The 22,916-nt window shown below is 38.9% G+C and overlaps 1 protein-coding gene across 1 annotated transcript in view; it reads left to right on the top strand.

The window, feature by feature from the left end:
* Positions 1 to 22,916, top strand: part of LOC308388051 (protocadherin-15-like) — a 219,534-nt gene that overhangs the window by 174,040 nt on the left and 22,578 nt on the right. The window contains exons 26-29 of the mRNA XM_080868525.1: positions 11,941 to 12,050; positions 12,553 to 12,693; positions 16,414 to 16,541; positions 22,277 to 22,492. Coding sequence (XP_080724651.1) covers positions 11,941 to 12,050; positions 12,553 to 12,693; positions 16,414 to 16,541; positions 22,277 to 22,492 — 595 coding nt within the window. The remainder of the gene's footprint in view (positions 1 to 11,940; positions 12,051 to 12,552; positions 12,694 to 16,413; positions 16,542 to 22,276; positions 22,493 to 22,916) is intronic.

Below are 22,916 nucleotides of genomic sequence, written 5' to 3' on the forward strand. Positions count from 1 at the left end.
CACCGGCCTGTAGCTGTTGAGGTCCTTGGGGCGTGAAGTCTTTGGCACTGGTACAACACAGGAGGTTTTCCAGAGCTGTGGGACTCTTCCCAACCTCAGGCTCAGGTTGAAGAGGTGCTCCATCACCCCACACAGTTGGTCCGCGCAGGACCTGACGACCCTCGAGCTGATGCCATCTGGGCCCGCTGCCTTCTTGCCATTAATCCTCCTCAGTTCCCTCCTAACCTGGGTGGTTGAGAGAGACATAGTTTATAGTTTATAGCGTGTAATACTGTAGTATTTTAGTCTGCAGTTTTGTTATATTTATAGACCACAGCACTGCATAAATTCCCTATAGATGCCCTCTGACCACAGTGACTGATTTAATGTTCTCAGTAATCTGATTCATAAATGGCTACACTATGCCTCAACTTGCAAGATACCCTGTAGTTTGAAATACCAGTCATGCTGGACTCCACAGCCATTTGCTACTAATCAAAAAACACTGAGTTAGCCTATATAAGGATGTACTCCACAAAACTATTACTGCTCATTTTAGATAACTAAACAGGAAGATGCTACTCAACTACATATCCTCCATCAACTGTTCCTGACATCAGGTGGAAAACTGCTTTTATCATTTTTAGACAGAACCAATCCAAATCACATTTTCATTTCAGACAAGGTTGTAATTCTTAAATAATTAGTCAGATGACAGGCTTTCATAGCATACATCACTTTTATTGGCAGCCTTCTTGGGACTGTTGTTTTGCCAGACATTTATACAAGTGATAGAGGTGTTCACAGCCTACTCAGCTATCGTTATTGCCAAGCATTTAAAGGGTTAGCTGTAAACCGTACAGCATGCTCACCCACACAACCGCCACTATGCCTCTCTGAAAACCTACATTTAAAGAAGGGGAAAAAGCCCTCTCTTTTTCCATCTATCTGTCATGCTTTTCTGCTATCCTTTCTTCCTCCTCCTGAATCACAGCTGTAAGTTGGGGAGCTCTTTCATGCTGCTGAAGGGCATGATTGATTTTTAGCCACAAGTTTGAGTCTGGTGCCCTGAGCCTTAAACATCTAAACACTAGAAACACACTGACCTTTCACTTGTCTCTGCTAAACAGGCAGGCATCACTTGGCTGTCTAACAGACACGTCTCATTCACCACACAAATCCCAAATATCACATAAAGGTCCATGCTGAGAGCTGGGAAAGACAGCAGTATGATAACTATTATAGGCTCACACTAACTTTCCAAATAAGACTCAATAACAATATAGAGCAATTATGTGTAGAAACGTTGTTTGCGTTTGATAGATGAAGTTTTCAGTCGGCCATGTGCAGCCCAATGATAAATCAAGTCAAGTGGCTTTATTGTCATTTCAATCGCGTGAAGTGGTACAGTACACAGTGAAGCAAGACAATGTTCCTAAAATGGTGCTACAGTACATATAACATATAACAGTCAATCAACACAGGACTACATAAAGTGCAAGTGTGCAAAAATTGCAAAAAACAAAGTGCAACACCAGACAGAACAGAACAATACAGACACAACAGTGCAATAGAAAAGTGCAACAATGACAGTGAGTTGTGCAAAAAGTAACTTGATGTATGAAGGTATGCATGTGTGTCTGTGTATGAGATTGTGTAGATAAGTGCTTGAGGCAGTGATGTGTATGAAGGTGTGTGTGTGTGTGTCTCAGTCCAGTCACTGAGTGTTCAGGAGTCTGACGGCTTGGGGGAAGAAAGTGTTTTGCAGTTTGGCAGAACATGAACTATAATAGTCTCTTAGTTTATGCCATGACTCACATATCAAATATGAACAGAATTCATATTTAATATCATATCTGACTTTAGTTTTGAGCTCCCCCCATGTATCACAATATTTTAGGACATGCTAATTCAGTATAAAGAAATAAGAACTCACATTGTTCTTCTTTATATCTTCATTGCTATATAAAGTATTTCTGAAAAAGACATCTGTGTCCTTCTTGCTTGAGTGAATTTGGGCTCACAAGATTCCCATAATGCTTCCAACCAATACGAACTCAGTTCAGTTTTTACAGTTTTTTAGGCAAGTAAATCCCAGCTGGCTGTCTCCTTTTCAATACCACATCATGTCATGGTGTCCAGTATTAAAGCAAAGTATTTTTATCTTCTCATGTGCCGACTTCAGACATGTGACTGGACCCTCACACACAACATTAAAAAGGGGTCTTTATAGTTTGTGCTGACCAGCCCAACAGAGTTTGTATGCTGCCTTTTCTCTATTCTGCTAGGTAGAGTAGTACTAATCTCTTTCTGTGAGTAAAACCTCCAGGTGTTGATGTAGTAGAGTGGCTAATTTGAGTGTAAAACATGCAGAAGGGCAGCAGTGCCCTCATGGCACCTTGTGGTATCACATTGCAAGCCTCAAAAAGCTGGCCTTAGTTTGGACAACACAGTCATCCGCCAGCATCCAAACATTGCTTGCTCCTCTTGTATGCGAAATAACCCGGTGGATGATATGTGAAGTGATGTCCTGTGGGCTGACATGGCTAACCTGGCAAACAGCGTCTGGCTGCACAGTAAATGTTAATTTGCCAGCTTTGCCAGTGTTTTTCGTATTTTCATATTTTTCATATTAAAGCCGCTTTTCTTTCTTGTGGAACGAAGAAAAAAAGGCTGCTGTGAATACAAATGAAATTCTTCGTCTGGTGGATAAGTCCCTCGTAGTACAGCACAGGGAGGAGCATGATCAGAAAAAGCTGTAAACATTGTTCTCTCATTTTATAGAACAGGATGCTATAATTTGAAAACACATAGTTAAGCATCACTTCATGCCAGGAGTGTCAGATTTCTAAGAAGTTTATTAGTTGTTTGTTAGATTCTCTTTTTTCCAAGAACCTATTGGTAACTGTGAGTCACACGTTCATAAACATTGCTTGTTAATATCTGCCTGCATTACATTTGGTATACAGCTGAGAGAGACTTTGCTGGCGTGGGTAATGGATTTTTCAATTGTACACAAACTTAGGAATATGGGGAAGCCTTGATCGTTTCAAGAAAAACATGTGTCTTTTTGAACTGCTCTACATTAATGATAATATTGTATTTGAAAGCTTGCAAGTATGTCACATTGCCTGTGCAGTGCTGGCAACCTCGAGGGAGATATTTGCACTCGAGCCATAAATTGAAAAGTGCCAAATTACACTTTTAGATGAACATGTAATGTAACAATATTGTCTCAAAAATGGTGAAATAGCTTGAACTATAGTGATTGCTAAATAAGATGTATAATTAAAACAAAAACATAATATGTTACCACAGTATAGAAGTTGAACAATACTTGGCAAAAGGTTATTGCACTTCAGCTGTTAAGAGTTTAAACTAGAGTGCTGTACATTAACAGAGGCACTTTATTTTATTCAGATGCAATTTGCAGAAGGACGTGACCCAGACATTTTCTCACATTACAACTGTGTTGGCCTCGTCTTTCTCAAAAAAATGAAGAAAGTGTTTTCTTGTCAAAACTGATTGTTATTGTAAAATTAATTGTTAATAACACAGATTGCAGCAACATCATTAGATGGTTACAATCTACTTTTACCATCATAATATAAAGATGGCATGATTGTACATTTAAAGTGGCAATCAGTATGTTCTTTGTTCTTCTGTTTGCTTACTTGTAAAGTAGCCTATACAACTCCAAAGGCAGTCATTTCCAGCAGACAGCTTACACAATAAGGTTTTTTTTCCTTTCTGGAATCTACACTTCACCCTCTAAGCAGTCAGAACTTGCTTTATGTTACTTTAAATGAGTGTTTTCTTTTATTAGCTCAATCAATTCACATTTATGAAAGGGTCGCCACAATAAATAGTGCAAGAAGAAGAAAGGAATGATTAGGAGCATGAGATACAGCAATGATCTTACAGCAGGTGCTAAAAATGATCAGGCTGTTGCATTTCACCACTCTAGTCTTGATGTAAATGTGCACTTCCATTTTCATAAGCATAGCTGTAATATCTGCTGTCTTTACCACCTGCTATTTTTTAAACTTCTAAAGGTTTTTAGCTATAAGGTATTTCCATTTGTCTCTAATGCTATCTGATGCTATCTGGTTATAGTAATATCTATTATCTGCCTTCAGATTCGAGCTGCCACAGTATGTCTGAATCATTGCACAGTATTGTTTCTCGGTTGAAATAATGCCTTTGACTCTCTGGTTAATCTAATAATATATTGGGGGGGGGGGGGTTCTAGCTCTATATTGCTTGAAAATAGGCTCTCGCTTACACATATAAGTTTCCGCACTCCTACTTTGCTCAAAGCAAACTCATGCATCATATTTTGTGATTTCCATTTTCTGTATATGTAACAGCAGAAGGCAGTAAAGCAGTTGAAATGTCAATTTTATATTTTTGTTGAGTGTAGAGGGCTCTTAAGGAGTAGATGTATTCTGTATCTATTTGATTTGTTAATGCTACTTAATGTGTACTTTCAACAGACAGAATTACAGCTTATGCTGTGCTTTTATTGTGGGCTTTTTGGATCTTTTTTTTTCTTCACATTGGTTGTATTATATTGTGTATTCTAGGAAGAGAATTGAGTCTTGCCAAAAAAGATAACTTTGAAATATCTAAGCTATCATGGCACTAGTTTTCAAAACCTTTCGAATATCTTGAGTGGTCCAGGGACCCTATAATACCTTTATCTCTGTTTCTCACTTGCCTATTCCCACTTTGTTTCTCCACCCCTCTTTGGTCTTGCCAAACATAGCATGTAATCTTTAAAGTCTGACCTTCAGTCAATAGCACACAAGACTATAAACTCTCAGTGCAGTGATATTACATTATATGAAAGAGTTGTTAGCTTTTTATGTTGACATGCTTAAAAAAAGAGGAATACTTTTGGCCTTGAATACATTATACTGTATATGTTGATACATTCATTTTTATTAAATTGATTCTTATCATCACCTTCCATAAAAACAATAAAACGTGAATATTTTAGAAAAGTGTCAAAAACTTGTTTAAAACTTAAAATCATATGGTTATTTGTTGGGCAAATGAACTGAATACAGGCTTTTATACTCAAATTTGAGCCAACAGACTGGACCTCTGAGAAGTCAGAAATTAATCAAGCAAAATATTCATAAACATTAAAAAAGCAAAATGGTTATAGTGCAGCTATGGGGTGAACCTGGATGGTGTTCTGAAAATTTGAAGGACTGTTCATTTTTAAAATAAATTGGCTAACTACACTGCTGTACAGTTCCCAATATCTAGAACAAGGCTCTCATAAATACATGCAACACTATAGAAGTCCTCCACATTTTTTTTTCTTTTTTTTATGTTGCCAACTAATTAATTTTAATATCCCGTGATAAGATTCACCCGAACAGGCTACTCACTGTGTAAATCATGCTGTGACTGAGCTGACTTTGCCTGGGCTGTCAAAATTCCTTAAATTTGCCGCCTTAATGGAGAGCATGAACATTGAGTGTTTTTCCTCTGTGCCAACTTGTGTTCAAGCAGGAGCTTAAATACATTCCCTATATATAATTTAGTGCAAGTCAGATGAGTCAATGTTTGTCATTCGTAGAATTTGCTTCCAGGCAGGAACAAACAAGTTCACACCAGGGTGACACAAGAGCTAACTAACAAACTCTCGAGCACAAATCCACCTCAACAGTTATTGAGTTAGACTGATTTATAATTGTTGAACCAAAACTGAAGCGTACTGCCAACATCAACATTCAGGTAGGAAATGTATTGCAACAGTTTCCCGAGTATGTATTTATGGACATTTGCACACTGTTTATGCAATTTGCTTGTGAACACTTTACAGTTAAATGACTCACGTCTAGGATTTGAGGTTGATCCAGACCTTCCGTGGCACTAAATCTGCATATCCACCAAAGGAGCACGGACCGTAGCAGAGACTCAGCAAGGTCACCATCCCTCACCTCTTGTTCTGGCTGTGATGCAGTGCATGAAAGAAAAGGGAAGGCGAGGTAGAAGGATAGTAGACACTGTAACAGAGGCCCCTGTGGTGCTCGACAAGGATTATACGCCTCTGCCTTGTCTCGTAAGCATCACTTCTCCATTGGCCCTGGGGCAAAGTGCTCGCTGACACCTGTGTGCTGCCCACGCTTCTCAGCAGCATGTCATTCACCCTCCCTAATGTTGACACCAGGATTCTCTGCTGCCTGTAGATGTGCCAGCATCTTCCTCCTCTCTTTATTTTTCTTTCTCTCGTTTACTTTCTCTCGCTCTCCCACTCTCTCTCTTGATGGCATCTTTGCTCATCTGAATACGAAAGAAATGAAAAGTGAATTTGGCCCTGTTCACTATATGATATTGCATTATGCATAATTGACTCTTTGAAACTATCAGTAGGAATGGGAATTGAGAACCAGTTCATGTAGAAAACCAGTTGCTAGTAGTCCACTTCCTAAACTGATTTCAGTTCTAGTGTTTGTGGAGGAAAATAGCAACACAGTCTACTGCATGGATATTGACTTTTATTTTTTATTTTTTTGCGTAAAAGGAAACGTAAGTGGCAAAGTGGAAAACTGCATCAAGGACAGAAACTAACGCAACATGCTACTAACACAACTTTGGTTCGCAAGCATCTGCCAAGCTAACGCTAAGCTAGCCAAGAACCCGGAGTGAATGCCAACCTCAGCAGCCAGACCCTCGACTTCAACACATAACAATCAATCAGCAGCCAGGCTGCAACTTCCGTTTCTACCTGTTCACAGTCGCCTTTTTATGCTGGTTTTTATCTTTGTTTTGTGCGGGCATCTTTGTATTCTACGAAGACAAAGATCTTAGATATGTGTATCCTCATTAGGAATTGTGTGCGGTGTTGTAGTCTCAGATTTCTATTGTTAAATGGTGATTATGAGAGCGTGTGTTTCAACTGTTTTACAGAGTTATTTTACAGAGCAATGTGAAAGTAATGTAACGAGTAGTAGGCTATAACGAATTACTTTTTGCCGGGAGTAATTAAGTAATGTACCACATTACTTTTAAGTGTTGTGTGTAATATGTGTAATAATGACCTTTTTTTGAGTAACGACTCCAACACTGATCACAACAAAGAGGGGAAATACCTCAACAAACATGCATAAACGTTTCCACAGCATACAATATATTTGCATGAATGTAATTTCTTTATTGCTGCATGCTGGTGGTGACTTTCAAAACAGAGCCAATGAAGAATCAAATTGATAAGTGATATCGACAACAACAACAACAATCTTTATTTATAGAGCACATTTAAAAGCCTTGGGCATGCTTTACATAAAACAATAAAAGGTTCAAACATTGATAACGGATAAATAAAAATAACGAGTTATGTTCATAGATAAAAGCTACCAATAAGAATGACTACAGCACATGGGTAATAGCAAGATAAAAGCTGTACCACCATAATAAAAGACACCAATAGAAAGATAGGAGGGAATTAATACAAGAGGTCAATAGGTCACAGCAACCAAACAAACAAACAAACAAACCAGCAATTAAAAGGTGGAGAAGGCAAGTTTAAAAAGATATGTTTTAAGCTGTGATTTAAAAGAATGAATAGAATCAGATGCCCGGATGCCAATCGGGAGATTGTTCCACAGCACAGGTGCGACAAGAGCAAACGATCGATCACCTCTAGTCTTAAGTCGAGATCTGGGCTGAGCCAGCAGTAACTGTGACGATGACCTTAAAGCCCTAGCAGGAGCATAAGGGTTTAAAAGGTCCTTAAGGTAGCTGGGTGCAGTGTTGTTAGTAATTTTAAAAGTAAACAACAAAATTTTAAATTGAATACGATATTTGACAGGCAACCAGTGCAGCTCGGCAAGGACAGGAGTAATGTGGGCAAACTTGCTGGTTTTAGTTAGAATGCGAGCTGCAGCATTCTGAACTGTCTGTAATCTCTGTAAAAGGGAAGAGTGGAGACCACAATAAAGTGAATTACAATAGTCTAGCCTCGACGTTACAAAGGCGTGGATGAGCTTTTCGAGGTCTTTATGCGGGATATAGCGCCTAGCCTTAGAGGTAAGACGAAGCTGGTAAAAACTAGATCTGACAACAGCAGACACTTGTTTGTCAAGTGAAAAGGAGCTGTCAAATAAGACACCCAGATTCCTGACAGTATCAGAGAGAGAACAACTAAGAAAACCAAAGGCATCGCGGAGTTTGGCACGAAGGGCATTACTACCAAAAATCATAATCTCGGTTTTCTTCGACAATGGAATTGGAATCTCTAATTCTTATCATGCCTAGCTATCACTATGTATTGTTTCTACAAACCCTTCTGTCATTCTTCCTGTCTACATGTGGATGTACCTTTATACTAATCTGCACACTTCAGATGCCTTCACACCCTCTTTGTCATTTCGCAGCAGCTCACAACCCTCAGGCAGACCCACTATGTAGGGAAGTGATAACATGTCAGCTCTGCCTCTTCCTGGCAATCACACCATGCAGCTTGTTGCAAGCTGTGCACAGTCTTTCATACCCCACTCAGACTTAAAGACCAACTGAGAAAAACCTTTGAATAGGTCCTCTCCTGCTCCATTCCAAAGTTTTACCAAAGCCACGATCGCCAAAGCTGAAACATTTCTCTTACAAATAACCTTCGTTTTTTTCACTACAGAAAAATAAATATGACTTCAGAGTTGTGAAGAATGACTTTGGGAGTCCATTATGCTAAAGAAATCATCTTAAATAAGTGAGGTAAAATTTAACTAGAAGGGTAAGGATTTTTCATTTTTGTTTTTCTTTCTTCCTGTTGTGGGTTTATAAATATTATTCATGTATTTTAACTCTTGGGAATAAAATGTTCCCATTAAAGGTTCCAGTGGAGCAATTTGGGATACAGCATGTTTCTAATAATAAGTCACCAAGAACGACAACGTAAAGGAGGTTTTTACGATTCACCAAATTTGAGGATCTGCTCAAATTTGGTGAATCTGGCATGGAATTACAACAGAGGGGTTTTAAATATCAAAGGGAAAAGGTCATCACATGAGGTCCATTGCTTTTGGGTAGATAATGTTTTCCATGGTCTGGTGTGATTGTGTTGCTTGCCTAGATTGGAGGGCCTGCTGCCTATAAAGCTCACCTGAGGTGGTTCACGCTTACCACCACCTCAGCTTATCTCGGTCTTCACGCCGAGGCCCAAATGTGTTATTTTTTGGATGCGGTTGCTGCAGTAGGAAGAGCAAAAAATCCAGCTTAAGGCCTCAAGAATGATACATATGAGGCTGACACAAGTTGTCTTTTACAGACGGGACACATTTTTAGCAGGATGTATGTATGAACAGCAAAGACAATATGAGTTCTTGGGTATCAGTTTCATATACTGACAACATAAAGACATATGCATATATAGATTTAGCATTTAATTAGATTTTTGTGATCTGTAGACCAAACACCATTAACTAAACTTATTTACTTACTTACTTAACAATATATAAACAATAAAGGGTGTGCAGATACAATTTCAACCTTGAGGTATTGTCTTATCACTGTCAGTTTATTTAATTTATTTATTAGCCTAGAAACACCAATTAATCCTCCTTTAGATCTTGAATCACTGGAAAATTAGTAGGGGGTACATTTACAATTACAATACCAATAAGTAATATGTCTTTGGACTGTGGGAGGAAGCCAGAATAGTTGAAGAAAACCAATGCAAATGCAGCAGAAGATGCAAGCAAACAGATGATGGATTCAAACCATGCTTGTGCTTGATTGATGCATAGGTCTGTGCTGATTGGCTTAACTAACAAAAACATAAATCCTCTGAAAATGGAAAATGATGGTCATGTACAAAGGACTGGACTGTTAAGAAAAGTTTCCTTCATAAAAGCCAGGATATCTATTTTTCAACACCACGTTTAAAAAAAACAAAAACAAAAGAAAAAGTCTGGCTGCTTAGAAGCAAAATGTAAAGAAAAGGTGGGTGGCACAAGACTTTTTTACAGTTTTGTATTTAAAGAATATATATTTCAATTTTTGTGGTATTAATCTGCGTTCTATATTAATATGTACAGTATATAATACAAGACAGTGGATTGTAAGTGTACTAGCAGTGAAGTGAAGGTTACTTTAAAATTGAGGATAGCCATTGTGTTGGATCCTGGATTCCGATGAATGGCACAGTTATGAGACTGACATTTTGGGCTGTTTTGCACAGCACTGTTCTCACATTGTGCTCACACTGCCTCTGTGTTTTTGTCAACCGGTTGTTCCCGAGCCAGGTAATCTACTTACGTGAAGACCACATTAATAAATTGGTTCCCATCACTGTGAAGCATGGCGTGGATTCCTGCTCCCGGGTGCCACAGAGACAGAGCAATTATTCAGCGACAGCACAATAGCATACCCGAAGGGAAACCGAACAGAAGTCTTTTAGTATCATCCAAACAACACGTTATTGATGTGTCAGTAACGTGGCTGTATTTTTGATGAAAGTGTTATTAATGCAGGCAGTCATTCCAGTGCAGGCCACAATAATATCTCCGAGGATGAATAGCGTGTCATTCTTTGTAAAAGAGAACAGCTCCTATTTTACAGATTTATTTTTAATCTAAAATGTCCTTGAGGATTGGTTGTCTTCAGAAACAGTAACTATAGCCAATAGTATGAATAGACCATTTTAAAATAACAACTTTTTGTCCTTCAACACTGTATTATTTGAACCTTTGTTTTTCTTCTAAAACTTGCTCTATGAGCTGTTACACCTGCAAACTGTCCAAGATGATTCTGCATGCTGTTTTACTTCATTGAGCAGTAAGGCCAGTGTAATTTATCGTCTCAAAACCTGCACATCTTTTCTGACAATACACTCCTCTGTTTCTGTTTGAATATAGTTTTTCTTGCTCTTCTTCTTCACGTTGATAAATGGATTCAATCTTTCTCATTTCACAACTGCCATCTAAAATGGGAGAGTTGCTTTATGAAATTACAATAACAGATTCTTAAATGTGCTGCATTTTGTTGTTGTTGTTTTTTTTGTGTGTGTCAGCAAAGAGTAAAGCAATAAAAGTGTTTAATTACATGTCATAAACATGGATAGTCGGCAGTCCATGTTGTTCAGTCAGACTGAACATATTCTGTTTAATAGAATATGACAGTCAGAGATTATTGTGAGCATTACTCCCACAAACGCTGTCACTGATTTCCTACCGCTGCTGTGAGTAATAGTCTAACTTTGAATAAAAACTGCAACACATACACACCATACATGTAGAGATGAGAGTAAAAACGAGAAAGCACACACAGTATCACAAGAGGGTGTTGCAGTGTGATGACATTATCGTCTTCAATCATCCCTCACCGTCACACTGCTACGACAGGGTTCCCTGCTATTTAAGGCAGCTGTAATTTCTGTGGAGAGTGGTGACAATCATATCTGCTGGATATGATTACACACTTGTGTGGCTGATAGTCACGCATAACTGTTAAAAGAGTAGCATATCGACCAAAAAAAAAAAAGAGCCTTATTACATGATAACCATCCAGTTTCTTTGTAGTTAAAGGTTAAAGGGCTTTGGTGAAGCTTGCTCAAGAAACAACATATCAAAGAATGTGAGGAATTAATGAATAAACGATCGAGCGTAAAAGAATCCACTCACAGATTTACCCTCCCACTACCTTAGCAGTGCAAAATAAATCTATGTTTAAAAATGCAAGGTTCTTAAATATATCTGACTTAAGTACCCCACATCAGGTACACTAGGTTTTTAAGATATTTGGCAGGTGGGTTGTTGGACGCATCATGGATGGAATAACTCTTGCAACAATGTTATGAAAGTCTGTAAAATGGACAAAATACACACCTTTTGTACCTTTTGTGTAGCTGCTTTTATATCCAGTTTTTATGCTTTTGGTGTGATACTGAATTTAGGTCCACTATGTTTTGGCAGACTGTTTGGTTTATGATTGTGTTTGATGTCTCCTCAGGTTCCCTCCAGTTAGTGAGCTGGCTCCTATTGGCACTTCAGTAGGGATTATTCTTGCTGCTGCTATCAATCAAACCATCTTCTACTCCATTGTTGCAGGAAACGAACGAGGTATGGCCTGCAGATTATACAGTATACAATGCAGTCATTTTGACCCTAAGTGCTAAATTCCACTTTAGGTGCAAAAAAACCCAAACAGTTTATGTAACGTGAAAATGAGATTTAGATCTTAAAATGCTCAGTGAAAAACATCTAGATGTTTGTTTAGAAGTCTATGTAGAGTCAGAGAGGACAGTATTGATGTACTTGGAACTGTGCATCACTTTTCATACTTGTTGGCAAAGAAGAGCAGAGGTGTGAGGCTGACTCAGGTCAGTCAGCCAAAAATAGAAGACGTATATAGAAGGAACCCTCAGTCAATAGTTGCTTGTCCACATGCACCTCAAGAGTTCTTGTAGTTAATTGTGTAAAAAAATAAGTCATATAGTTCTGGTCATATCACCATTTGGTTGCAAGAAATTAAAAACTATAGAACTCACCAGTGAATCTGTTTACTGTGTTATATGTGTGCAATTTTTCCTCTTTTTCATAAACGCCACTTGTTTGTTTCCAGGTCATTTTCAGGTGAACAACAGGACAGGCGTCATCTCCACGGCAAAACCACTGGATTATGAAAACGTGACCAGCTATGTCCTCAGGGTCCAGGCCGACTCAATGGTGGTTGTCATGTCCAACCTCCGTGTGCCTTCTAAAAGTAAGAAATGTTAGCATGTAAGCCACTCACAGTGGAAGTTTTGTTGGATTGTTTATGTTTAAACTCAGGACAGAAATTATGGTATTCAAGGTCCATCCATCCATTTTCACACCTGCTTATCCAATTTAGGGACCAACTCATCCATTATCTTAGATATTACTGTAAATTCCTCACTTTGACCATTTATGGTTATATTATTAGAAAGTTTATAATCACTTGCTTTCATCCTTTATCTTTACATTGCTATGTAGAAGACTTGAGCCAACATCTCTCTTTTTATTTTGGTAGGAAAATGAAAGCAGTAAACTGAAACGTGTGCAAAAAATAGATGGAAATGCAGTATATAAGGTAAAAATAGGGTTTGTACAGTTCTGACAAGTTTGAAAGTCAGTATTTGGTTTTCCTTTATTCTTCAAAACAACCTGAACTCTTAGGCAAGCTTTATTGAAATTCAAAGCTCTTCCTTGGAAATCGGATGCCTTTTGTTCCTTTCTGTGTCAAGATGATTCCACAATGTTTAATTAAGGGCGAGATGCAGCTTTTCTGTACTTATATTTCATAATTTTGACAAGATCCCAACACCACTGGCTGAAATGCATTACCAAACCATGAAACAGCTTCCACCATATTTTACAGATGGCTGTGGATACTCACTGTTGTACCTTTCTCCTGAACTTCTCCGTACACATTGATGATGATTTGATCAAAAAATGTGAAATTTGGATTCATCACTTCATAAGACCTGTTGCCACTGATTTTTCAGACCAGTTTTGTGTAATTTAGCATACACCATTTCACTTCTTTAAGAATGGCTTCTGACAGCCACCCTTCTGCTGAGAACATTTCTGAAGACCACTTTTTCTTTTGTCCTCCATTTGTCTAATTTCCTCATATTTCCTCAAAACATGCTGCACACCACGCATAGATATGCCAAGTTTTCAGCTAATATCTATTTGCAAATCACCTTATTGTTGAAGAAATACCATTTTATGCCTATTTAAACTGCTATTTTAACACACTATTCAACAGTGTCAACAGATTTGATGTCCATCTTGTAGTTATGGTGATTTAATAAAAATGTTCAAAGTATGAGAAATAAAAGCTTCAGTGTCCGGTAATATCACAAATTGTTAAAAATGCTTTGTCAAAATTCCTCAAAAAGATCTAGCAATGGAAAAAATAGGCCATTTCTCTTAATTTAGACAAATCACCACATAACGAGGGTGGGTGAGAAAACATTAATCATGGCAAATTCTCACTTAATGGAATTTGTGCGTGTTCCCATTCTTAAGGCCTCGGTGTACTAGGAAAAAAAATAAACTGCAGAATATGTTGGTTGGCAAGGGTGATTCTTGAAGCATGGCAAAAACCGATTGTCACAGTTTCTTCCTTTTCTATCCCAGTGTCTTTTCTTTCTGTCCAGGAATTCTGCGTACATGGTGAGTTTAGGTAGTCTCTCCTTTAAGGCATTCATGTTATTGTTCTTGACATAACTCATGAAAAGTGACAGAAGTTGCTTAAGAGAAAAGTTAAAACTTTAAAAATACTTCCAGCATACCATTGCTGTGTGAAGTGGGCATGATTGTTTGATTGCCTGTTTGAGAAATATGCATAAATTGCTGGATGCTTCCACTGTCACAGTGGAGGTTTGAAATAACTCCGGAGACTTGAGACTGCTCTCTCTTTGATAGCCATGCCCTAGCTGGAATATCATTAGGCTCGTTTATGGTTCTGTTTACTGACATTCATGTTTTGTATAATGATGGGTAGTGTTCTAACAATAAATAAGGTTTAGTAGATGGTTTGCTGCTCTTTTTTTTTGTCATACTGTGTCTCTCACATACTAATGACCATAATTAAAAGTAATCAACACTTGTATACCCACAAAGAAGAGAGCTTCTCTAACAAGTACGCTGTAAGCAGGCACCCCGTTTTGATGTTTTCTAAATAATAATGCACTCAAACCTAGACGGGCTTAGAAGCACTCCTCTTCTCATAATAGGTTTGTTTTGTTCATGCATCTTTATGAGTGTCCAGAGTGTGAGCCGGAGAGACTATATTTATGTTTTTATGTGCTGATGGAGGATGGCCACTTTCTGCAAAGAGCGGGAGGAGAGAGACACTCTGCAGACCTCTTTCCCCGTTCCCTCGAGTCCTCCCGCGATGTCTCACACTACAGCTTTTGTCCCTATAATTTTGATGTGCTGTGTTTTGTTTGTCCAATTCCCCTGGTGCATCCTTAGCGCCAATGCCACATGGCTTTACTTTTTTTTTTTTTTATCTCGCTAGGAGAAAAATGGTCCTTGACACTGCAATTTTTTTTACCTAAATTGCAGTCTTGATTTTTTTCCGCTCTTCATATTTATGCTGTACATTGCATTGGTGTAACTATGACAAATTAGGCAGATGAAATACTCTGTACATGTGTTTCTTTTTAAAGGGACAGAATGAATATTTCAGAAGCTTCACAAAAAGGCCACTTAACCAGCAAATTTAGTATTATGCGCAATTTTATGCCTCCTTGCCTCTCGCAGTGTTTCCTGTAACTCCAGGGACCCTCTTGCAGCTTGATTATTGGCTGCCCTTCAAATTATTATTCCCAATAATGTGCAAAATGCTTGCCTCTTAAGCTTCCACTGGCTTTTATTGATGGCATTTTTATGCACCAAGTTGTAGGAAGAATAAACCTCTCAACAAGGTAGACCCCATTTAAAAATAATGGTTTCGAAGTTAAGATTTCATCATCAATTTTTATTATTTAACAGAGCAATTTTCCACTCAGTGTGTGAATGTTATTGCTTATTGGTTGGTAAACAGAATGCAAAATGGCTCAGTTGTTTTCCTGATCTGCTTATGGGGGCAGTGAGAGAGAAGTCATCAACATCCTTCAGACTCAGTTTTTCCCCATGCTGAATATTTGCTGCAATCAAAACAAAATTAACCTCCTCATTACTGGCCCAAAGTTGTCGGCTTTGCCAAAATAGCTTCTCGCGCTGTTTTGTTGGAAGGGGCTGAGACAGTAATAAGGGAACACGTTTCTCTTTTCAGCATGCAATTCAAATCCACTTCAAAAGGTTATTGCAGTGCAGCTTGAAATTACTACTAAATAAAGAGGGCTTTTCCAAAGAAGAAGGGGAATATACCCGCAGAAAACTATTTTCAGTCAGGCAAAAGGTGGGTGCATCAATTTTAAAGTAAAACAAAAGGGGTCAAAGATGCGTTCCTCAAATAAGGGAAAAACACACACCTGTTTGCCCACCTGACTTTATTTACAATCTGTGAGAGCTATCCAGAGGTGTCGATTACGGAGAAGGAACGAGAAAAAAACAACTTTGTTGACACTGTGTGATGGTTTCAGTGATAAATAACTTTCAAAATATTCTGGGAAATTATTTCAGGCCTTCTTTTGAAGTTGTAGACCGGCTGATGTCCATGAAAAATTATTATGACATGCCAGTTTTGAAGACAAATTGGACAACTCCAGTTCCAATAATCAAATGAGCTATGTTTACTTTATTTCGATGACATACATTTTCTAAGCTTGCATGTCCCGACTCTACTTTTGTAAGCGTGGTGCTAACCCGGGTCAGGGGAAGCATGAATAAAGTAGGTGCACTTAAGTATGCAAGCTGAGCCCTGCATAAACTAAGAAAGAAACTAAGAACTAACAAATAAAAGCTTAAACAGGATTTGAAATCCTTCTGGTGTCATTTATTGCAGCTAACACAGCCAAGGTGTTCATTGAGGTTCTGGATGAGAACGACCACCCTCCTGTCTTCTCCAGGAAGCTCTACATAGGCGGTGTGGCAGAAGACACTAAGATCTTCAGCTCAGTGCTCAAGATAGTGGTAAGAAAACAATTAACTGGGGGTTTTTTTGTTGTCGTTGTTGTTTTTTCTGCTTTTGTATAAAAAGTAAAGACTCTGATCTTTTTTGTTACACTTACCCTTCAGCCATGGTGTGACAGTTTTTGCTCTGTGCAACACAGTTTGGTCTCCTCCCCTGTTGCTTGTAACATCTCTTTGTCAGTTTCACTCCCCCCACTGCTTGCCTTTCCACAGACAGCTGGGATCAGAGTAAGCTGAGCAGTGTAATCTCAGTGTGTTCTCAGATGCATGGCTGGACATCCCGCTGAATGTCAGCCTGTTGTACCAAGAAGATTTCACTTTTTCATTGTGTACAATACTCTTTACACTCTGCATTATGGGTATGATTGTGCATTTAGGATCGTGTTTGTCCACAGAGTTTTTAAAGAGCTACTTCATGCATTACCTGCAAAAATGTATCAACATTAGGAGTACTAGTAGTAATAGTTATAGTAGTAGTAGTAGTAATATTATATCTGTGATCTCATAAAAAAGGCATAAATGCCCTTAAATGACTTATGTCCTTTAAGACATAACCTATTTTTCAGTAGCCTGTATAATCCTGAATGTTATACAGTCTGTGCACTTGTACTTGTGGGTACAAGCAGAAAAGCTATGCACATCTAAAGACTTTTTTTTGCAGGTGCTGGACCAAAAGTGAGAAATCTTCATAGCGAGAAAAAGACAAGGTCTGCACTCTGCTGTGCTCCCAGGGTTTTATATTGATAATTGCCTTGCAGGAAGAGCTTTTTCGGGCTCTCCTTCTGATGTAAAAAAGGTACCAAACTAAAGCCCATAGAAGACTGAGGGAGTGAAAAGAAAAAAGGAAATCTTGCAAAATACACTATAATAGCTAGATGTAGGCAGGTAGTAAAGTACAAACTGAGACCTCAGGCAGGGATGGGAATTATTGCAGCTTTCAAATTTCAAAAACTGTGGATTTCCATAAAACACATGATCAGTACAGCTTTGTCTCCATCTTTTCTGCCTCTTGATTAACTTGTAATTGACACCAACATGCAAGTTTGTGAACTCTTTAGAATTCTCGACACTATGTAACATAAACATAAACATGACCTAAAACATTAGCACATCAATACACAAGCCCTTTAATAATATACTTGGAGAACTGAGTTGAAACAAACCTAAAATTAAACATTACACGTGGTTAATTATATCTTGTAAAAGGTCATCTAATATTCTATATCTGCTACTGTCAAAATCCCCTTGGACGCTAGTAACTGTAGCTATGTTTCTGGTAGTTACTCCTCCAACCTGACATGGAGTTTTTACCCATTCCACCACATGGCCTAACATATTCTTTATTTTCCAGTGACAGTGAAGTCGTCCCAGCCAGTTTGCAGCCAAACAGGGCCACCCTGTTTCATAGCATGAAATGCTGGAATGCAGCATTTTCTTTTCTCCAAACACAACGCGTGTCATTTAAACCAAAAACTTCTATTTTGGTTTCATGCCTACACAAAACATTATTCTAACAGCCTTTTGGCTTTCTCCATATGATGTACAAACTGCAGACCGACAGGGAGCATTGTTTTTGCATTGTAGCCCTGCCATGCACACCTTTGTTGTTTAGGGTTCTCCTGATGGTGGGCTGACAAACATGAAAATTAGCCAATGTAAGAAAGACCCTGAGACCTTTTCCAACCTTGTGAACATTAGCAATTCTTTTCCTCCTCATGAATATCATCCATCTTATTATTCACTTGCTCAGATGTGTGGGTTTGTTGCCTAAATAAAAGCAAGAGGGTGCCCACTGATACCTGGTTCTCATTCCATTGACTGAACACATGGTTCTGACTTCATCTTGAAAATAATTGGCAGTCTGAGAGGCTCACATACATTTTTCCTTAATATTTGATATTTCTCTTTATTGAAAAATGGCTTAGTGTTATATTTTAGTCCCATTTCTTAATTGGATTATCTTCATCTACTACTAAAACGAGAAAGGAATGGAAAAAGAAATATAGTTTAAATGTTTCTCAAACTTTCTTGGACCACAACAGATTCCCCCAGAGGCCCATGATTCTTTGGAATATTGCTGGTGTGAAACATTATTTCAGAAAGTTCATTGCCGCTTGCTCTCCCTCGGGATAATATTTAAAAGTAATAACAAATTTATGACACTACTGACCTTCTGCTGATAGACTCTTTCCAGAAACAGTAACATAATATAATACTAAAAAAAGAGTTACACCAACTAACTGGCAGACATTTTTATGTAAGTAGATGAATTTTCCAATATCAGACATGTTTGCTTTATTTGTGCAGTGTAATTTTAGGAGTATGTAAATGTTACAGAGTAGATAGTAGTAGTGGTAGTAATAGTATTTACTATTTAGGACTCAGAGGTTGCCAAAAAAAGTGACACTCACTCCCTCCTAGACTGAAAGCAAATGAGGGGGAAAGAAGAAAGAAATGCCTCAAGCTCTCAAGGCTACTTTATAAGTCCATATTTGGTAATATGACAGGTTTTTAATATTGACCTAGCTTTTAGGGTCCATATATTTTCCCTTTGCTGTCTCATGGCAGCTTGGAAACAAACATCTCTAAGTGACAGTTTTTCCCCGGTGTCCATAAAACCTTTAGCATGCATAAATGATGCTCAGATAAAGTATATTCGGCCAAATTTTGTCCAGCGAGGATATCTCACTCTGTTGATTTATGCAGTCCTTCCATTGGGACCTTGCACCCCCCCTTAGCTCCAACCCTCTCCTGTGCGAACCGCTGCAGAAAAAAAGAGATTGCTCCTATTTATCAGTGTCACTTTCCCAAGACAAGTACTGTGAAAATTGATGCCTGCCTGTAAGAAAGAAAGAAGAAAGTGTACTTTATTGGTCCCCGTGGGGAAAATCCCTCTCTGCATTTAACCCATTCACTCAGTGAAGCAGTGGGCAGCCATTGGCGCCTGGGGAGCAGTGTGTAGGTACAGTACCTTGCTCAGGGGTACCTCAGGATAGCTGTTCAGGGGAATCGAACCCCCGACCTTCCGATCTTGGGGCCGCCACTCTACCTACTGAGCTATCCCTGCCCGGTAAGCTCAGTCGCCAATCAGAGCATATGCCTCAGAGGTTGATGGGTGAATTCTGTTGTTGCTTTTCGATAAAATGCTTTGACAAGATTCATATATTAAAATCTCTATGCATTGGATGATTGTGAGAATCATCAATTATCTTTTTGGTTTGGTTTTGATTTTAGAACAGTTACCCCTAAAATCACTCAAACAGGAAACAGTCATTACTAAAATGTAATGCACTTCAGAATTTTGACTTAAGGATCAATATGATGTATCAAAACTGATGTTAGGTATTGCTCATAGTGATGAATTACCACCTGCCTCTGCAGCTCCCCACTGTCATGGCTCGGCTGTGTGGCAGGCAGGAGGAGGACCCAAAATGCAAAACTCACACACACGGGGATGAACTCAAAAAGCAGCTTTATTGCTGACAAAAGATAATAGGAGATACAAAACTAAACTGGGAAAAACTAACGTAAAGCTCACCAGGAAACACGGGGGAATCACACACAGCATGAGGGAGAACGCGACGCTGAACAGAGGGAGACTCAGACAGAAATACACAGAGGGTAAACGAGGAAAGTGGGCACACACGGGGAACACAGGTGACACTGATAATCATAACGAGACAGGGCGGGGTGAACTGAACATGACATGTACAGGCACAGAGGTTCAGACAGGAGGAGAGAGAGCACGGGGAAACACAGACATAACGGGCTGGGGAAACATGAAACAACCACAAAGGGAGACGAGGGCTCATAAATACATAGAGGGCACACAGGGGGGAGAGAGAGCACGGGGAGAACTTAGACATAATGGGCAGGGGAAACATGGAATAAGACATAAGGAGAGACGAGGGCTCACAGATACACAGAGGGGCACACAGGGGGTAAAAGCCATGAAGGGAAAACACTTAGGGAACAACACAACAGGGCAACTCAGAAAACATGGCCTAAATAAAGAACAAAATACAAAAATACATGAAAACTAAGAATACTGGGCCCACATGGCCCAGGACCATGACACCCACTGCTTTATGGAGCTTTATAGTGCGTTCCAGGTCACTGTTTCGCTGTCTGGCTACAGATTTAGTGGTTTGATTCAATCTAACTACTCTCGCAGGATCATTTTGACCAAAGCAGGCAGCTGTTGAGCAAAAAACATCACTGTATGCAGCACCAAATGGCAGACGGAGTGTTAGCCACAAGCTGGTAAACGTAGTGTAACCTATTGCTTAGCAGCTGAAGAGCCAGATATTTCCATCAGTGAGCATTTTTTTGTTTTGTTTTGTTTTTTGTTTTATTTTTTCAAAAAGAAAGTTGCGACTGGGATTGGCCAGAAGTGCTGCACCAAATCAACAGTAATTTTTTATCTGTAGCTGCTGGATGTGTGAATAAGCAAGCCTTTTCTAATAAGCTTTACATGTCAGCTTACAGGTAATAATGTGATGTAAAAGCTCATAAATGTAGTTGCAGGTGTTTTACAGAAATCATTCAAAAACTGTTAAGAATACTCAGATTTGGCAGCAACCCTCGCCATCTCTTTAGCCTTTTACAGTGGATAACAATGGGTAAAGCTGTGGCAGCTTGAAACAAACCACATGAGGGGGAGATAACTTACGAGCCTCCAGCTGCACTTCTTTTCTCTCTTGTCAGCTACTTTAGAGAACACCTGCTTGGAATAAAATTATAAACAAATCCCCCAGTAGATCAACATAAATGAAGAGCTCCACTCTTATACCATTTGTTTCCTTTTCTCTTTTGGTGTGTTCACTGAATTATTAATAGACTCTACCAATAGCAGTAAAATGGCTATCTATGAATGCTGTCCAAACATATTTTAATAACTTACTGAACAAAGGGAATAAAAAGATCTGTTTGTGTTTTGATTTGTCACAGGGCTGCAGAATAGCTGAGGAATAACAGTAAAACGAATGCACCTCAGCCCGCTTTTTAGGTTAAATCGGCGCTTATAGAACTAAATTATTGGAGGGTGTCCTATTCGCTCTGGTCTTGGTAGCATGCTGGTCATTGATTAAATGAACTACCTGCCTGTTTTATTTGAAAATGGGAAAATTATAAATTTGCTCCACTTGGATCTGACCCAATCTGTAGCTGAGAGAGTTGTGATTGATTCTGTGCGATTCACAGGTGACAAGTTTTCCCCTGGTTCCAGTACAGTGCTACACTTCTGATGTAGACGGCAAAAGATTTGAAAGAGAGAACAGATTTGAGAGTTATCACAGTTAATCGGAAACAGATTGCATGCAAGTGCCAACTTGATGCTTACGTGCAAGCTGATAGCGGGGTGACTCTGTGTTATTGCCATCTGTCCTTGTTTTAAGTCTGTTTGAAGATGGCAACTTGACTGCGAGTGGTCTCAGACCTGCTTCCTGTCTTTGAAGACATAGATTGCAAGTTGATCTCACATGGTCACAATAACTTTCCCTAGTGTGACTCTAGCCTAATACCACTTTCATACAGGTCTAGAGACCTAGATTGGCAGCCTCTCCCAACCTGCAATCCAACCAACAAGTAAACTTCAAATTTTCCTTCACTAGTTGGTTTCTGTCATGGAATGCACAATCACCATTTTTTTTTTGAAAGACTTGATTAATATATTCTCTTTTTGATGACCTTAAACTTTTAATATTTCTGAGATTATTTGGTGTTTTGTATTACAGGCCACCGATAAGGACACTGGGAATTACAGTGCCATGGCATACCGCCTCATCATCCCACCCACCCCAGAGGGCCAGGACAGTTTTGTCATTGAGACCTACACTGGTATCGTCAAGTCGGCCATCATGTTTCGGAACATGCGCAGATCCTACTTCAAGTTCGAGGTTATTGCTACTGATGACTATGGAAAAGGTCTTAGCAACAGCGCTGAAGTGGTGGTAAGTATCCATATGATGCTTTCCATGTGATGCAGGGATGTAGAGATAAATATAGGATTCCCTGCTAATCTTTGACTTGCATGCCGCTGGCATGGCAGAGGCTTATTGGTTGTGGATTTTTTTGGCTTCCACAGCATCATATTTATGCAGCGAAGGCATCAACTGTCCACAATTCATTTATACAGGAAAGCCTAGGTGAATGGCTGTGCCAGTGCATTGAGTAGTCCCAAGGAAGTGCAGCACTGCCTTTAGCAAACTGTTGTGGAATTTCTTTGTTTTGGGTTTTTTTTTTGGTTTTTTCTTTTCAGAATTATTGTAATCTTAGATGTTGGCTTTGTGAGCTCAAATGTTTAACAGTTTGAGAAAGATCCATGTAGGCTGTGGGCAGGATTTCAATTAAAAAAAAACTACTTTTGTCTGTGTA

This window comes from Rhamphochromis sp. 'chilingali' (assembly GCF_963969265.1).
Source record: "Rhamphochromis sp. 'chilingali' genome assembly, chromosome: 20".
NCBI classification, from domain to species: Eukaryota; Metazoa; Chordata; class Actinopteri; order Cichliformes; family Cichlidae; genus Rhamphochromis; species Rhamphochromis sp. 'chilingali'.